This window comes from Rhyacophila brunnea, unplaced genomic scaffold (genome assembly GCF_057557595.1).
Source record: "Rhyacophila brunnea isolate RB1 unplaced genomic scaffold, BYU_Rbru_1.0 scaffold_13, whole genome shotgun sequence".
Lineage (NCBI taxonomy): Eukaryota > Metazoa > Arthropoda > Insecta > Trichoptera > Rhyacophilidae > Rhyacophila > Rhyacophila brunnea.
In genome coordinates, this window is record NW_028232785.1 from 24,107,710 (window position 1) to 24,127,738 (window position 20,029).

Genomic DNA, 20,029 nt, shown 5'->3' on the forward strand with positions numbered 1-20,029 from the left:
TTAAAAATTTGAAACTTTTTTTGTGTGTTCTCAATGGTGTATAAAGCAATAATAAGTAATAATATTGATAGTTTACATCAATAAAACAAAAGAAAAAAATAATGTATCAATATTTATTTAGAAATGAACGGATAAAACTATGTTTGAACTGCAAAACAAGTGTGACAAGATTTTTTTATTTAGAATTGATATATCAAATTTTATAGTATAATCTATTCTTATCTAGTAACAGAAAAAAAAATAAACTTATTATTATTTCTCTATGAAATAGAATTTTTATAAAGTAATCAAAAAAAATCGTATAGTGTCAAGGTATTCAAGAATATTATTCAATTAACGAAATCGCACGAGAATTCGATACAGTATCGAGGACTAACTGTTATGGGAATGAAGTAATTTCAAAAAATAAGTTTCAAAGCACTAAATCTATTATAATAATATTTATTCATGTATTTTTTCACCATCCTACCAAAAAAACAGTGGGCATTCATTGTTCGCTCGGTCAGAGTTCATAAAAATTACAAAATTCATAATTATGTGATATATGAATCATAAAACAACTAAAAGAAATCTCAGAACTTAAAATGCATCATAAAAATATTGTTTTATTATTTTTATGACCCTCTTTGGTTTCGAGTTTGACAGCAAGAGCAATTATGTCTTGTGAGTTATTAGGGTATGACATAATTATAAACAAGTGCCATACTAAAATAAATATTAGTCACACCTAACACAGACCGAATATAATGCTATGTCTACATGAGACGAAATATGACGGGAAAAAAATTGGAATAAATCGTAAATTTGGATCCAAACTTTCGGCCGATGGATCGGCCCAGATGGAGTTTTCGCATAGGTATGGTGGGCCGAAATATCGGCCGAATGGGAGTAAAAGGGTTAAAAACAAAAATGGCTCATTCCAATGTGCTCCATTCGTACGGCCAATTTTGAATGTAACTTGAGAAAAATAATTATCAGGCAATGTAAATGAAAACAGTCAAAGGCCTCCATTTAGCAATATTGTGTTTTTTTTCCTATTATAGTGAAAAAGTTTATACAATCATTTATTAATATTTAAGAAATAAAAACACTAAAAAAGCTATGGGTACGAATGTATTGTTTAAAATATTATGAACAAAAGTGGCTAACTCCAATATAATTTATTAATAATTTGGACTTGATCAATTTTGATTCCATTTTCTATTTTTTATTCAAAGCTTATATTTTACACAATTGAAAAAAAAAGTATATTATTCAATAACTAATTTGTGCTACAAACAAAAGCAGACGTTTTGACTATCGATAGTATCTCTTTTGTTTGTTCTTTCGTGTCTTTTAGTGCATTTGATTTAAAATTGTTGCGAGACAAAAAACATCCAAAGTCCTGCCCGTGAGTTACACGAGACATTTCATAATTACCACACAATCTCACAATTGGGCAGAACATGCGGAAGTTAGAATCAACGCTAGACCACTCACGCACATTTTATTCTCGCGAGATACATCTCTTGTGTGGTAATTATTGAAAGAAATGCATTTCTTATAAGGCACCCTTAATGATTAATACATATTTATTTGATTCAAGCAGTCTGACGAATAAAACATGAAGCAATAATTAGCGCTATTCATTGTTTAAATGTAAGTTAATTTGGTATATTATAAAATGAGTAAATATATTTATAGCCTACAAGAACGTCTTGCGGTTTTTACGTTTGTATGCCCCTCCACCGGTTTCCACATTGTCTACAGCGGAAGGGTCGACGGGAGAGTGGGGGTCGAACGCCGCATTCAGTGGTTCATGTCTGTAACTCTTCTATGTATGCAACCTTGGGTTACCATGGCTTTCAGTGTCAAAACCACACGGAGAATCATCAATATACATTCAAACGTTCCATCAATTTAACTATATCTTCAGTGGACTACTGTATCATTTCCGATTATAATCATTTCTAATACCAAGTTACAGTTCAACGCCCGACGATTAAAAAAATAAGTATTTAATAAAAAAAAGCCCACAGGAGCACACGTGGCGTGGTGAGGTATGGGATTCGCGAGGCAATGCTCAAATCACAGAACAATTAGACACTCCCGTACAGCCTGTGATAGTATTAAAGTGGTGAAATATTAAACCTTTTGTTATTTCAAAAAGTAAATGGACGGTACGTATTTTTTACATATCTATCTGGAAACTGACAACAGGGAATTGATTGGCAAAAATTTCAGATCGATAGGACCAATAATAAAAAGGATAGGCATGGCCGGTTGAATAGTCATTCACAACTGACACCAGCAATGATTGTTCCGTCTAAATATTCTCTAAATCGTTGCTGAATCCGTGAACTTGCCTAATATGTATGTGAATAATTACATTCAATTTCATATAGTCAACGCCTAAATGCAAACACATACGACACTAAAAGCTTGTCCAGATGGCGTGTAACGAGTGAGTACCAAGTACATTCTGCGCCGATACCGGTTCTTGCGCTCTATTATGCAAAAAAAAAAAAAAAATGTCTATACCACATTGACTGACAAAACACACTCACGCACGTTGAAAAATCGCATAGTTACTGGGTACAATGAGAGATGATACGCGGCGAGTGCATATGTACGAGGTCACCAGTACCTCGAAAGCGCGCAAGGCTGTGTAAAAAAAGTATTGACCTAAAACGCTTGCAATGTTCAAACACTATAAGAACGGGACATTCAAAAACCACACCTGCACCCCCAAACACACCATTGACCGACGACAATTTTATTATACATTATAATCATTGACAGAATTAAACACAGACCGTTGGCGAAATGCTTGTAGAATTCATTTTAAAGCCTAGACCAGACCAATATAGATAATATCCCTGCATAGAAATTATCAATTAATATTGTAAACAATTTGTTTGTCCAAACGTCACTACATGAACACTCTTGGATACATTTGTACAGTAGTTTGTTACAACAGTATTTTATACAAGTTCCATGAGACACGGTCCGTTATCTAAAACAAATATCAGAAGGATGTCAAAAGACCAGACTTCGTCTAAAGTTAGTTCCGTACCATGTGAAGTGTGGAACAAAAAAATCCTCACTAGATGGGAGATGAAGAACCTTTTCCCACCTACAGAAGTCAGGATGTGAAGGTCGCATGTTACGAGAAGTCGTCTTCTTGTTCTTGAGTTTTATGTAAGACTGACTAACACTAAGCCCATTAATTTTATAACAATTCTTATGTTAAAAGATATTATAGTAACACATAACGCCATAATGGACAATGCATCAATACTCGAGTCATATTTGTTTACGGGACGATATTATAACGTGTTGTTCTGGACTAGGCTTGACTACATACCACGTATGTATTTACAAAAACATTTTGGCAGCTGAGGACGGCGCAAGCTTTTTATCCTTATCACAAAATTTGTGGGGTTGCTGCCAAAAGGTGGTAAGTCGACAATTTAGGTATTTAGAGTTAATGACGGATGTCGGTTTAAGAAAAAAAATTCAAGGTCATCCGATATAACATGCAGATAAAGCACAAGGAAATTAGGATTATGCCTGATTTTATAGGGCATGAAATAGCAATTACTTCATGACATGATTTTGAGACTTATTTTCAACTTTCAATATTATAGAACGATCAAAAACATACACTATCTAAAATGACGCAGGCGTGAAGTATAACGTAATTAATTTACGCGGACGTTGACGGAATGACTTTTGGACTCGAAACGTTTCGATTGATTCACTTTTTGGAGACAGCTTCGGCGTGTTTGAATGAGAAGATGTGCCCGAAGACCTCCTCGCGGGTGGAGTGCCCAGTGCCGCAATGCCTGCAGAGGAAGCTCCTGTTGGCGAGTTCCACGACGCCGTTTTTACCCAATAGAACCATCTCTTCCGCTTCAAATTTACTTGCGCCATCGTTGGATTTATTGGCTTTCTTAACGGTAGACGGAGCCTTTTCTTTGGTGACCGCTGCCTTATTTTTTGTGGGTCCTTTATCCTTGTCATTAGTTTTGTTGTTTTTTGTCGCTTTTGCGTTTTTCTGAACGCTTCCATCTTGCTCGATAACTACAAAACCTTTTGGAGTATTGCCAGCGTTCGAATTGGTCGCGGCATTGACATTAACTCCGCTACCCTTATTGGCCTCTTTCGCCAACTTCGCTTCGTGATGCTCCGGCAACGCAACATGGTCCATCAACGCCGCATCACCGCGGAACGAATAACTGCACGCCATGCAGTTATATACTCCGTTTCCGCTGTTGTGGATGTATTCAATCAGCGTGTCAGGGTTGTGGGGGAAGCTCTTGACGTGCTCAAACGCCAGGACGATGTTGTTCAGCGGCAGACGGCACGCCATGCAATACATCTTTCCGTGAATCTGCCTGTGCGGAACGATTCGTGCGTATGACAGATGCGTCGGCTGCTGTACGGCCGCCGGCTGACGCAGGTAGCAATCCTTCGACACGACGTGACGTTCGAACGTAACATGCATCAGGATGTCCTGTAACGATGACAGAAACAATGTTAATAAATATAAATATGCAAAAAATGAGTCACCATATAGACCCAAGGTTTTGGTTTATTACTTAATGACGGTCAGGCCATAAAACACAAGAGCAATCGTTCTATGAAACGGATCAATGGATCAGTTGTTACCGCAATTATCTGTCAACCGAAAGGTTGATGGATCGAGCCCAACTGTGAATCAGGAAAGTCTCACTTCGAATTGTTATAATCCAAACCCAATCTTCTGGGAACCTCATAAATGCATGACACAGCCCAATTCCGTTTACCTCAAGTCTGGTGGTGGGCTCGGCGGGATTGCAGATGAGGCACTCATAGACGATGGGCTCGACGTCGTATGTCACCGACACGAAGTTCTCCAAGAGCTCGGCCCTCTGGCTTGGCGTTACGGCGGCGCAGGCGGCCATCTTGGACGAGATCTCAGTGTGCTGCTTGCCAGAGAAATGGCCATTGATGCGCTTGACGGTGGACAGGCGTTTCACGTTGCAGATCAGGCAGGCGTACGTCCCGTTCGAGTGGCGGAAGCCGTGGTTCTTCCGCACATACCTGGAGACACATATGTATGTAAACACAAATAGACTCAGTGTTTCTCAACCTAACCTTTGATCTACATAAACCAGTGTTGCCATATTTTTCTATGCTGATTATAGTACAAAGGCGTAAAAATTATAGTATTTCTGAAAAACATATAGTACAGGAACATTTTTCGTCTTGAATCCTTTAAAATTATAGTAGTTTGGTATATTTGGCGTAAAATTATAGTATTTAACATTTTTCGCGAAATCAAAATTATAGTATTGTACTATAATTATAGTACGGTTGGCATCACTGACATAAACCGATCATTTTAAACGTGTCAGGAAAATTGTACGTATGCAGTTTACCTTATCACAGTTCACTGTGAGATTTTATAACGGAAACTGATGGTCATATTGCATTGAGATCAAATTCATGTCTAAAGACAAAACTTAAAAAAATGTGTAATAAAAACCACCGAAATACAAAGAGAGCACAGAAGAAAATTGGTAGATAGGTAAATTAGAAATACAATCAAATCGTATGTTATATTTTTATAAAATTCTGAATGATTCAAAAGTAGGTTAGCATGTAGGTACTCAAAAGAATCAATTTGATACGGATCAACATCCAATTCTTATTGAATCTAATAAAATTAGAACATTACTGTCTGCAAACATGCATCGCATCTAAATGGTTTTGTAACACGCGTACAACTTGCTTTATGGTGAAATGCTCAACGAACAACGCATCATTTAATATATCTCAATGCTGTACGGCCATCTGCTTCCGGTACACAACAGCTCACAATAAACTGTGCAACTGCATACGTACAATTTACAATAAGTAATCTGAATTCTGGACTTTGTAATCCAATGTCATATAATAGTAAAATCGACAATATCGTCGGTGTTTTGTAAAAAGGGCGAATCAACCAAAATGCTATTTTACAGGAGGATTTTTAACTTTTGACATTTATTTGTTCATTACCTGTGGATGATTATAAATATCTAACAAGTTTAATAAAGCTTAGAAAGAATACTGTCATTATAATAGGTATTATTATATAATATTTTAAAAGGCCTAATATGTCACATTCGCTTTTTATTCGTAATACTAAATGGATATTCGCCCTTACGATTATCATTTTTAAGTACTTTCCTGTGGAGATACAAATTCGCCGTTTTTACACAACAAAGGTAGTGGGGTACATATTGTTTTTTCATTAAAATCTCGATTTCGCCAAAATGGTTGATTCGCCCTTTTTACAAAACACAGACGATATGTCCGAGACGTATTCCGTAGTTTTTTGGACATATTGCTCGTTGCGTACCGGATGACCTGGAGAGAATGGTGGTTTTTGGTAGCCTCCGGGAAAGGCGAAGCAGAGGTATAGTGTCGGTGCGCTAGAGTGAAGGAGCTGACGGAGGCAGCCTTCACTCTGCTCTGACAGAAAGAAGCGGAGGATCGAGAGGGGTGGAAAGTCTCGGGTCGCTCAAAAGATGACAAAATTTCTAGGCGAGCACGATCCTCATAATGACCAAGAAATAGTAAAATACGTAAATTAATTAATACGTACTTAAGAAGTGAACTCTCTTCCGGTACACCGACACTGTCCATTCGGTTGCTGGGGTTACTCTTAGCGAGGAAATCGGCGAGGACGTCGACGCCGCCCTCCTGAATGATCTCTTCATCCTCCTGCTTGTCTGGGGCCACATCCAGCATCGCCACCAGAAGTTTGTTGTGGTTCGGAGAGTCCACGTGACCTGTATTAAAACAATATTAAATTAAAATCACACACATCAACCAATGGCATCGAAGAAATTTTTATTCTATTTAGACGATGAACACTAGAGGTGGGAAAACTGGTCAATATTGAAGACTGAGTATACTTACTACCACTATAAAAAATACTAAACATCGAAACTTGTTCCAAAATACTTACCGAGTATTTGGGATATTACATATATAGAGCGTTTGGCGTGCAAAGTTGTCAGTGCTTTTTAGAAGCCATTTTTACACAAATTGTTTATATAATTATTATCCATTTACACAATCACGCATAAAATTTGGATTCAGTTTATAAGTTCCAATTATAACACTAAAAAATCAAGAAACTCGACGCGACGAAATCTTATAGACGCGAAAATACTTATCAGTGTCATACCCAACTGGAACGAAAAATTACTCCATATTTTTACTATAAAAGAACTTGTCACCATTTCTGTCCTTCACCATACCGAGAAAGGGAGAGCAATGACGCCAATGACAGTTGAGTATATCACGGCTCGACATACGTGTATTATGCTATCTCGCCCGCGCGCATTTAATGTCAATAATATTGAAAGTCTACCAACAGTACCAACTAGCGAGTCGCGACGATGATCTCATCGCATGCGTTCGAACGAGGAACATGTTTATTGGGCCACAGGTACCGAGTATCGGTAGTACATGCCAAGACTTGAGTACACAAACTGGTGACAGTATTTCTAACTCACCTCTAGTGTACGCGGTGAAACAACGCTTTTACATTTTGGAAGGAACTGACAATTTAAAAGTCATACTAATTGGTTTGGAGCATACCATGTCAAAGTGTTCTTTCACCTTTTTCTTGATCTGACAAGTTTGTTTCTTTGCTAAGAATGGGTGTAAACATAATAAAAACATAGAATATAGCTTTTTGTGAGCTCGGCAGTGGGCACTGCAGATGTATCTATAAATCGAAATGCGCACATGCGTCTGGAATTTATTACAATGATTGCAAAATGTGAATTCCAGGCACATAAAATCGCAGTTCGACTATATGTCGTCTATTCAATTCTAAACTATTCTAAACGCAAAACCATTAAATATGCAGGAAAGCGAAATTTAGAAACTATACTTAATTCAATTTTAGTTCTGTAACATTAAAAAAACATTTTTTGTGTTTCAAATTACAATTAATTTTGGGGAATGTTTTCCAATTTAAAATTTATCAAAAATTCAATACATTGGCAAATAACGTCACTTAGGATACTTAAGAAGTGGCATGAAAATAATTGTTTTTTAAATTCAATATAATTCTATGCATTTAGGTTTATACAGAAATGTAAGAAAAAAGAATCGACTGATGTAAAAAAACATATTTCGAAAAATTGCCATTTAGGATAGAATTGAATATACAATGTATACTTATCAATCTATCGTTTGGAAGATATTGGCGACGTGTATGAAATCAAAGACCCACCTTCGATATTCTTCTGATGAGCCGGCACCTCCTTCCTGCAGACGCCGCAATAGGCAAACTTCAAAATCGGATCCACGAATATCTTATTGACGACATAGTGCAGATCGGTCAGGCCGAAATTCGCAAACGCTTCCGGGTTCTGATGCATCAACTCGCATTGCACCTTGCGGTTATACGCCACCAGATTATCTCCGTGCTCCTTCAGGTCAATATGGCTTCTGGGATCCTTAGCGTCGCACGCCACGCTGCAAACTGTGCAGTTCAAGAGACTGTCGTCGATCAAACATGCTGTCATTCTGTTGATCATTAACGCTTTTGGAGTGACTGCATCTTTTTTCACCTTTTTATTGGCTACCGCCTTGTCGACGGTGTTTAATACTTTTTCAGTGATGACGACAGTAGATTTTTCAACTGTCGTATCGAACGCAGTAGTAATTCCGGCGGCAGACCGGTGAACGGCCGTCTGTAAATGCGCCAACATTACGTTTTCGATCTTGTCCTTTGGATTCAAGACAATATTAACGTTACAGTCGGCACATTTGTGAATACGGTTACCGTTCGTTTCAATAGTACCGCTTTCCGAAACCGTCGGTTTACGGTCAGACGCGAAGATATACTCTACTGCGGTATCGGAATCTTTTTTCAAATCATCCACTTTGACAGGGGCCGGTTTTATATCGCCTTCCAGACTGCCAGTGATAAACACGTTCATTTTAACGGTAAGATCCGTCAAACGCTGCTTTAGAAACTCGCGTACGCCCATTACGATATTTTCGTCGGCTTTGTATTCGGTCTCCACCATGTCCGCTTGAACCTTATCGAGAATTTTCGCAAAGTATTCAATTTCCCGTGCCAATTTACCCGATGAAGATTCGTACGATGTCAATTCTTTTGTGCATTTATCGTACGCGGCATTCGCAGTCTTGCGTATGAACACTGTCTTTGTGGAGTCCTGATCTGCATCCAGCATACCCTGGCGCCAGATTTTTTTATCGGAGAATGACGACGAAACGACGGCCTCATCGGCTGGTACACTGTCCAAAGAGCCGGCAACGCTCGCTGACTCTTCCGGTTTCAAACTGACAATATTTATACCGTCGCCCTTTGGCATCAACATCGAATGCTTTACTTTATCGATTAACGAATCAATATCGAAATCATACAAAGACGGAGGATTCTTAGTTTTAACTTCTGGCGGAACGACAGTTGTATTGTTTTCGATTTTCAACTCCCTATCTGATGATGAACTATCCCGATTTCCATCAGTCATTTTCTTAGTTTCCAAACTGTTTAAAGAACTGTTTGTTGAAACAGAATCCATGGTATTTTTTTCCACGGATGGACTACGTACAACTTTTATATCGATAGACGCAGACGACGGTGTCGTATAGTTTAAATTAGAATTCGGCGACGATATAACCTCGAAATCGTTCAACGTCTTGCCGATACTCTCAGTTGACGGATTAGGGTTATTTCTCTCCCAGAACGGTAGTGGAGCGGGTTTCGCAGTGTTGGACGTGTTCGCCGCAGACTGCGATCCGTCTTCAGATTTCTTCGAAATGGTCGACAGGAATTTCTTGAATGAAAAATCCATCGTAGTTTCAATTCTGAAAATATAAAACAACCGACAGTTAATCTTAGAAATGAAACTTACACTATGGCGGTTTGACTTTGTAGAAATTAGAAACACAGCACCGCCGAGTGAGTGTGCAGCAGATATGAGGAGAGTGGTGACATTTTCTGGACCATGACCGACATCCGAAAAAACATAACAGTTAAAGTATGTATTGTGTACTAACTTATATATGATGATTTGAATGCATGATCCACTAGATATAAGTGTCGAGTGTTTTACGCAGTTGGACGACATACTTGGATTCAAACCAATCTACCTTATCCGTGTCTGGAAATTTGTACGTATACAGTTGACGTATCACAGTTATTGTAATATATTGCATCGGTAATAGATAACCGTATAGTATTGAGATCATATTCACGTCTAAATAAAACACTTCAATAAAGACCAGAGAAATACAAAAGAAAATACACAGTATTTGTACTGTTGTCATTTATTGTACATATCAATTACATTTCTCCGTATCACGGTTCACTGTCGTACCGGAAAGAGATGTCCGTATAGCATTAAGATAAAAAATATGTCAAGTCGTTGGTGGAGTATTGCAGACAGTATGTTCCAATTTTATTAGATTCAATAAGGACATTAATTTGATATTGATTCGTATCAAAATAATTACAAAAAAAAAAGAACTTTTTATATACGTTTTTAAATTTTCTGTTGAATCATATAAACTTGATTTGACTAGCTTAACTTAAGCTGAAAAAAAATTTGTATTTGATAGAAATAATACTGAAATGTCATTTATTTCCTTAGTATCGTACGTGTATATTAATAATTTAGTTGCTAGGACCCCAGACCCCTAGCAACCAATAATGGTGTCGAAATAACTTTTCATACAAAACAGAATTAACTGAAAATGAATTCAATTCTACTTAAAGATGGCTAAAAGTATTAAAAAAATGCATTGGCATCGTGTTCTGATATATCCTAAAAGTTTCAAATGTCTAGCTAGCCGGGAAGTTAGTTAAAAATTGATTGCAAGATTTGTACTGGACAAATAAGAATACGACCTAAGAAAAACGTTGTAAAATATCTGATAACGCTGTCAATGTTGTCAGATATTTGATAACCTACTTTTGAATCATTCAGAATTTTCTATTTTTACTGTCTTTCTTTTATATTCCGGTAGTTTTTATTTAGACATGAACTTGATCTCAATGGTATACGGCCATCGGTCTCCGTTACAATGTCTCACGGCAAACTGTGATACGGCCAAACACATGTGTACAAATTACCTGTCATGCACGACCATTTCATCAGAACACCTTAGAAGCACATGATTGTAGAGTACATATTGAATGTATTTAAGCTAATCATTCAAATTTTCGGACCACATTACGGTGATGAAGGGTGAAGGTAGGCTATTATGATCAAACATAAATAGTTCACAATAAACTTTGTCAGTCATACTTATTTGTTTTCATTGAACCAAGACTACAATGTGTAGATTGTATTGGTTTGTTTTTGAAATTCAATTAAACGCTGCATAATCCAAGCTATACTAGATAATGCCATTAAACGATACATCATTTTAGATATTTTATAGATAGAAGAATATTTTTTATCCTTCATGGTTTGGTTTACACAGGGATTAATTGAATTTTAAAAACTAACCAGCACCATCCGCAAATTGTATTCTTAGTTCAATGAAAACAAATATGTATGGCTGACAAAGTTTAGCCGGCTCACATATCAAAACTTATTTCATCTTGAATACGTTGATGTGACGTCATCGTTATACACAAAACACACGTTGCCAAATGGAGCTGCGCAGATTGGTTGAATGCGACTTTTTAGTTTGAAAAAAAAACATCTACTGTTGCAATTGAGAAGTTGCATGCTTCTCGGGCTGCGAATCGTAGACGCTAGGACGCATACGAACACCTACGAATATAGTATACGGATATTGTTGTATTTTGCCCACTTTTTATATTCTATTTTATATATATATATATAGTTATTTCTCAGTTGAATGAACCCGGCATTAGCGAAAATGATACATTTTTTTTTGTTATGAATGTATTTTATCTTTAAAAAAACAATTAATATTATTGCATTAAACTTAAAACTGATAAAGTAAGTTCTTTCCAATACGCAATCAAACAATAATTATTGTTTACGCAAATTTGTACGCATTACGGACCTATTTATAGATAGAGTAGGTAATAGAGCAAAAAAAATAAGTTGCCACCAAAGAATTGCAGAAAACTTCCAGACATCTACTAGACCAGTGGTTATTAAACTTTTTCGTCTCAAGGTGCACTTGGAATCAAAATAGACAGTTAACCAGTGACACACTTAGACAAAGTGCCACCCTTAAACGGAGTCGTGTTTTATAAATGACGATTGTCAAAAAATATGTAATCACAAAGTAGAAATAATCGCTTTAAAAGAACAATCATTCTTCCGGTGGACAGAGATAGCATTGATTGCAGTGGCGAAGGGTGGAGGTAGACTGTTAAGATTCAACATAAATAGTGCAAACTAAACTTTGCTATGGACGATATCACAAAAATAATGTACACTTTTTCAGTCATACTTATTTGTTTTCGTTGAATTAAGAATACATAATATTATTACATATCGACCGTGTTTAGGAAAAAGGATGTAACCCTCACTGAACCAATTTTACAGGAGGCAAAAAACGTTTTTTGAGAGTTTTTAGTTTAATATTTTTTTTTAAATAGCCATAGACAATGGGTGCATGATGATTGATGATTTGGTGTAATATATTTTCGATCTAATAATAATTAAAGTTATTACAGGTCTCAATTAAAACCTGAATTTAGATAATAATTCTGGATTTGCGGCTTACTTCCTTTTTATAGAATGTGTATTTAGTTGTATACATTGTTAATATCTAATAAAAGTACTTTTTGAAAAATCGAGGGTTACGCCCTTTTTCCTAAACACAGTCGATATGGTATTGGTTAGTATTTTAAAACTCATGAAGCCCTGCATAACCAAACCATAATCGATAAAAAAAAATCTTGTACTTATCTATAAAATATTGAAAAATACATATCGTTTACTGGCATAATTTTTGACTATTATCTATTATTGCTTGGATTAGATACGGTTTAATTGAATTTTAAAAACTAAAAAACACTATTATACAGATTATTGTCCTTAGTGCAATGAAAACAAATACGTTTGACCGACAAAGTTTAGTATGTACTATTTATGTCGGATCTTAGCAGCCTACCTCCACTCTTTGCCACGATTATAATTTACAATGACTTTCTGATTGATGTCAGCAGCAATTAAACGTTCATGCAAAAGTGGAAACTTGTTATTACTTCCTCGTGTACACGACTATCCCAAAGACCCGGTCCTAAACGCATCCACTTTATTTCTTAGTGTAAAAATATTTGTGGAAAAACCCTAAAGAGAAATGTTAAGTTGATAATACTTAGAATTTTTGGCATAGATATTTTAATTACTACTTGCGGCCCGGCGGTTGGGAAACACTGGTCTAGCGCACAGTAATTATGCAGGGCTAATGAGACGCGTTAATGTGTCGATCTATAATGTCATGGTCCCGCAAAAATTCGCATGTTTTTAATGTGTGTTTGGACTGGAGTATGCATCTAATAGGTTGAGCAAGGGACTGACATCTGTTAATACAGCCTCCGATCTGTGGAGGCCCATATTATATATTATTCAAACAGATGTCACTGTGTGTTTAATTTTTTAGATAATGCAAATCAATCGACAGTGGCTAGTAATTTGAGTTTAAAGTCGGGCGAGATAACTCACGAAATTTGCCTGTCGATCACGGCCTCATAAGGAGAGATAACTCGCTGAAGGTATAGCACCGATTAAAACCTGGTCATAAATCGAAATAATACACAACAGGTATCCACAGCATGTGGCCAAATCAGGTTCATTATCGCCTCTACACTCTCAGCATGATAAAAGGCTGCTTGATGCTCGGTCCACAGCCATTTCCGCCACAAACATGTACCGAATTACAGAATATTAATTATTTTATGGTTATCAATTCAAACGAGACTAAAAATGTTGCTTGATTCGCATAAAAATTTACAAGATTAGGTATAGTCCAAACATTTTAGTAACTATTTATAGATATCAGGACTTCGCCAAAGAAAATGAGCTATGACTGCCAAAATTGAAACAATGACATAATATAATATATCTATCGCTTACAGATATTTTTGTGTACAATAAATATATATTATGTATTAAGACAATGTTTATTTTAAAAAACTGATTATATTATTTATACGGTCAAAATCTAACAAAAAAAAACTATACAAAATCTATGTGTAATATGCAGACATCCTAAAAATCGCTTAGGATTTTTCTCCGAGGAACCTCAGGGTTCACAGGAAGTAAAAAAAAGGCTGTTTTAAGAGATATTCTGTGTAAATATATACCTATGAATATTTCAATATCTAACTAACGTAATTTTAACTGCTTAGCTAAATCAATTTCCATCCACAAAATTAAATCAAAAAGCAATTGATTTTCTTTTTTAATATTCAAACAGACAGGGATGTGTCCCCGACCAGTCCAGCCACACTCGGCCTCCCCTAAGCCTTGGCCCCAAGGCTCAGAGAATTGACGAACTTAACAAGGTACGATATTATAATATTGTATCTTTTATGAACAGTGGAAGGAGCTATGGGAGACCTTCATCTCAACAGTGGTTACACCTCAGTTGCTGATGATGAATGTACCATGGAAGATAGAATGTGAGTAATCAGTAAGATAATAAGGTACTAGTCGGTTATCCTGGATACAGCGGCAAACTCATTATGAAAATAGCCGATATACTAGATTATTTGTTAGTTTGGGTTTGTTTAGGTTAGGTTATCAACAAATAATCCAGTATATTGGCTATTTTCAAAATGTGTTTGCCGCTGTATCCAGGATAACCGACTAATAATAATATTATCAAACCTATGACATTCAATAAGGAAAAAATGAATACGTAAGTTTTATAATTTTCCGCGTATAATGTAGTATTATTTTGATTTCACAGTAACATTACAATAAAAATAAGTAATATATTATTTACCTACCTAATTAAATATTAATTAGGTCGCATGGTAGGTAGGTATATTATATTTTTGCAGATTGTTTAATTATACCTATTCCAAATAATGAGAGCACTTGTTTGCCGTTTATATTGATGAAAAAATAAAACAAAATTCAAAAATGGAACAAAGGCGTTTGTCAAAAAGTTTGAATCACGTGTTTTGCGACAATTTTTCGGTGGAATATATTTAAACGATAATATCGTCTATATAAACACTTTTAGATTAGAAACGCTGCGAATGATTACGGCGCGGACATTAACGTCTCGATTCTGTATAATTTCCACGACATTAATGGTCGATAACGGATGTTTAAAACGAGTTTTCCAACAGACAAAGGTCCGATGTTGCATCACGCAGTTTCGTGGAAAACGTGGTAATTGCACGCGACAAGACCGCGGATCGATAAAAACAACAATAATAAAAGCACAAACAACACAACAGCGCAGCGATTGAGCAAATATCAATGAACCCGACCTTGCAAAAATAACGTTATAAGTTCGTAAATAATAATCACGGCACCTACCCCGCTGTCAGCTGAGATCGTCGTCGCTTTTGTTTCGTATCCAGGGAAAACAACGGCAGATATGTCGGCTGAATTGAGACACTTTTAAATGTATCGTCTATCGGGGGAATGCGACCATTTTAAGGCCTCATTACCGACAATGCGATAAAGTTAAAAGTTGTGCAAAACTCCGTGAACACTCGCAATGCGCCTATCGGCTTTTTTGTATTGAATCTTCAGTACTGCCACCCGTGAAAATAAAAATATTTTCTTTGTATTGCCACTATAAAATAATGACAATGACTTTTTAATTTGTACGTGCTTATACTAAATGACACACTGTTTAGCACGCTTGGCTATTCATTTAGCGCTCGTCATAATTCTATATTAGAAATAATTTATTAGTTTGAGTTTTTAGTTTTTCCAAATAAACTTTTATCACATAATTCGATAGTCATTAATAGTAGACAGTAAAAATAACTATCCCACGATAACCAATCTAGACGTCATGACATATTATAATAATAACTAGCTGACCAGGCAAACGTTGTTCTGCCATATACCTAAATTATTTCTAGTGAATATTTTGGTTGTTAAATAAAAAGTAACGAATGTATCGTAAGTGTGTGGGGATGGGATCTATGACAGAAAGAGGAATAGAGCACTGTAGACGATGACCGCCGATAAAAACAAAAAACATCAACCATTCATTTTCTCAATTCAAAATGAGTAATGATGTTCATAATGAATGAATTACCTGTGACAGGATCTCGTTGTTTAATGTTTATGCAATATCCGTCTTGTCCCTTCCAGAAAATTATCAGATATTGGAGAGCGTCGTATGAACGGTGTGTGTCAGCGATGAACTCCAGATTATTGTTTCTTCTTCGAATCACGATTTCTCGCGTCGATGTGCGGTCGCCAACCATGATTCCAGCAATGTCGTCAACAACAGTCGCATTGAATCGACGTACGTGCTCTCCAGCTGGTGTTTTATCAGGATTGATGACAATAGCGTGATTGTCACTTTGCAATTCGTGCATGTGTGCTTTGAAGAATTTCAATAATTCATTGTGCTCATTCAACAGGGCGTCCAGTTCGCCGACGATGCGCCTGGCATTAGGCGAATTGAGGCTATTGTAGCCGCAACGTGCATCCACATGATTGATGTCCTCACCGGCCGCGCCTATGAAGTAGATTTGTAAAAATGTATGTGGTTCGTTTGGCATTAGCAGCAATGAGCCTACTTTGTGGTATACTTGACCTTTGATTTTGAACGTAGAATGGAATTGTTGACCATTTGCCGCAGTATTGTGAACTATTTCTGTTGCTCCGGACGAAGTCATTTGGAAGCATGAATTGAATGTGCGAATGGACTTCAGGAACAGGTTTGAATCTGGAACCGTGCCAATGAGCAAGCTGTTCAATGGTTCTGGTGGTATCTCAATTTCTGGTAGTTGCACTTTTCCTGATGCGCAACACATCCCGGCTGACTCATGTTTGAATTTGAGCGCATGACAATGGGGACATTCTTTGTCCATAGCACCAATCAGCACTTTCGGATGAGCGGAATATTCAATATCTGGCTCGTACTCGAATGCGAGACGAAGGAACGAAGCGGATGTAAATGTTCGATGTACTTGTTGGCGTTGTCGGTCATTTGCTCTGCGTGTGTTAACTACGAACCGGCGCGCTTGGCTCCGTTCCAATTGTCGTTATTGATTTCGTTCAGCTCGTGCCTCTTGTGATTGAGATGCACGCAATTGCGACATGCTTACGCGCACGTTTTTGTTATCTTGTTGGATTTGTTCGTCTGTTCTTTATACTCTACTATTTCGCATGTTTGTTGCTTTATTCGTTCGACGGCCCAAATGGCCCCCCTTTTGTCTTGCTGGCATTGTGCACTGTAATACACGCACATAAAAATAGATAAATTAAAATAAATCGTACAAAATTTTGCACGCACTGCGTTGGGATTTGCCGAATGAAATGTCAAAATGACGCGACGCTTCTCTTGAATTCTTCTCGGACGTAGTGCCATCTGTCATTCAACAACATAAATAATTTCGTTCTGTTTGAAATACGAACGACGGTTAAATTGGTTCATACAAAAATAATAAAATCGCGATTAAAAAATGGGAGGATGGGGGTAGGAAAGTGAAAATTTGAGGTTATAGGTATTTTTTTATGCCAAATAATAAAAAAAATACAAAAAAAAAATTGTCAAAAAAATAAAAGAAATTTTTTCTGGATAGAGATACCCTAATCACCTAGCGGTATGAAATATACTTGTTGACCTATTCTCATACCTAACAAATATACATAAAAAAATTCATAAAAATCGGTCCAGCCATTTCGGAGGAGTTCGACCACAAACATCGTGACACGAGATTTTTATATATATAGAGATAATCAGTGGCGGCTCGTGGATAAGATATCTGGGGGTGCTGCGGTTGATAAAAATATTTGGATTATATTCTAATATTCAAATCAAAATTAAATATGAATTAATAATTATATTGATAATTAAAATAAAGAACTATGCATAAATTGCTTGCAGAAATAAATTTTAACAATTTTATTTTAATAATAATCATTAAAGCTATAATTTCTTCCCTCGTGCGAACGCAGAAACGGCGAAATACTGTCGGATCGGCAGTACCGATCAAACTTCCATCTGCGAACCCCGCGCCCCTCCTTCGCCCATTCGAGCATATTCCATTGAAAATGGTACTACATAAAATCATAAAGATGGTCACTTTCTGGTATTAGTACCTACCGCAGTGTATGATAATTATTGGATGTTTCGGTGTGCGGGCGAGCTTAATACACGCTTAAATGATATTGATATTAATTTCACACCTATAATATACATAAATTGATGTATATTATAATATTACATATTTCTCAATTTGCTTGGGGGTGCTGCAGTTCCGCAATGCATATGGACGAGCCATTGATAATAATTATATATAGTGAGTGCAAAATAAAATAGTAGCACTGGGTACCTATCACTATCACTAATTCAATCACCTCCTTCCCAACCCAAAATCACTTACTTCAATACCGTTAATTTTAATATAGGAAGGTACTTAATACAGAACGTTTTGGATTTCACCGCTTTCTGTAAAAGTCAATACATTTTTGTTTCACAATCACTTCGGAGTTGGGCTGACTAATCATTTCTCCCGCATTTTTACCTTCAATTTACTGGTAAACTATGAATATTATTTTATATCACTTCCAGAAAGTTACGTGAGATAAAGTGAACAATTGCCGAAAGCTATAGGTACCTACCTACATAATAAATCACTGAGATTTTTTAAAAAATTCTAATTAAATACTCACCTACCGCATTTAAAAGCAAAACATCGAGAGCGTCGACAGCTTCAAATACCTGGGAGTACACATCACGGGAGATGGCATTTTGGAGAGAGCTCGCTATCTGAATGGGAATGGCTGGAGCAACATTCAACTCGATGCGGAGTGTCTGGGACTCACAATTGTACTCGGTCAATACCAAATGCCGCCTATTGGACGCTTGCATTCTGACGGTGCTGCATTACTGTAGCGAATCATAGCACCTTACGAAGGCTCAGACCAACCGTATACTGAGCTTCGAAAACAGATGTTTGCGACGGATACTGGGTGGGTATGACTTTAGGAGCAACGAGGAGATAAGAGAACGCACCAAGCAGCCTCTCATTAAGCTGAGAGTGAAGAGGCGACGTTGAACTTGGCTCGGCCACGTGTATTTTTTTTGTAAAAAAGTGATTTTTACTTGTAGGGATGCCGTTGAATAAAAAATATATTTATCTACATACTTCTTTTTTCGAGATGATTTTGTCATCGCACAGCATTCTCCATGGCTTGTCTTCGCAGAATCTGTCAGTAGAAAACCCTTTGCATTTTAGTTTTGATCCATCCATCTGGAGGGAGATATTTCTTGTTTTCTCCGACCTTCAACCTGACCAAATATTATGAGTTTTTCCAGATTGTCATCTTCCCTGTGTGCTATACGACCAAAAACTTGGGAGAGTCCGGTGAAAGCAATCTGAATTGAATCTGTCTTGAATTTAGAGTTCGCTGATTATGAAATCATTGGGAGCGTTTGCACATAATATACCTACGATACTCATTACATTACATGCAGTTTTCTTCATTTCAAAAGCCTTTACTGTCTAAGTACAAAATAGGATCCTAATATTTTCTACATATATTTTCATTAAATTCGGCACAACTACATGGCAGCGAAGAACTAAGAAGAGTAGAAAGAGCTTTAGGAGGCCTTTATCCAGCAGTGGATTGAAACAGACTGATAACACATTAATTGAAGCTTGGCGGGCAACTGATGAAAAATAGTATAATATTATGTAGTGTGTTCTTGCAAGGTCTATGATAATATCACTACTGTCCAACAAGATCTCGTCGATAACTAGAAATCACTGTAGTCGCATATAGAAGACTTCTCAGTGACATACCTGTCATGGCGGCAAGGCGTGTTTAAATAATGTATCGGCTCTCTTTTTCGGTACGACTGCTTTTCTTCTTCGCAATAA

General features: G+C 36.8%; 1 protein-coding gene across 2 annotated transcripts; it reads right to left on the reverse strand.

Moving 5' to 3' along the window:
• Positions 1 to 1,212: 1,212 nt before the first annotated feature.
• On the reverse strand, positions 1,213 to 15,700 carry LOC147077000 (uncharacterized). Of its 2 annotated transcripts, none has more exons than XM_085940606.1 (5): positions 15,492 to 15,700; positions 8,264 to 9,870; positions 6,617 to 6,803; positions 4,791 to 5,067; positions 1,213 to 4,498 (listed from the first exon to the last, which is right to left on the reverse strand). In XM_085940606.1, exons 2-5 carry the CDS (start codon positions 9,855 to 9,857, stop codon positions 3,740 to 3,742), a joined length of 2,817 nt encoding a protein of 938 aa, XP_085796732.1. In that variant the 5' UTR covers positions 9,858 to 9,870; positions 15,492 to 15,700; the 3' UTR covers positions 1,213 to 3,739. The 2 variants fall into 2 exon arrangements, with proteins under 2 accessions (XP_085796732.1, XP_085796734.1); XM_085940608.1 differs by lacking the exon at positions 15,492 to 15,700 and adding an exon at positions 14,951 to 15,387.
• Between the last annotated feature and the right edge of the window lie 4,329 nt (positions 15,701 to 20,029).

Bases quoted from the DNA above. Each gene is read 5' to 3' on its own strand.
- LOC147077000 (XM_085940606.1), bottom strand. From the start codon at position 9,857: ATGGATTTTTCATTCAAGAAATTCCTGTCGACCATTTCGAAGAAATCT. The intron at 6,804-8,263 runs GTGGGTCTTTGA...GTTTTAATACAG, and splicing joins TCATCAGAAGAATATCGAAG to GTCACGTGGACTCTCCGAAC. The intron at 4,499-4,790 runs GTAAACGGAATT...TCATCGTTACAG, and splicing joins AGCCCACCACCAGACTTGAG to GACATCCTGATGCATGTTAC.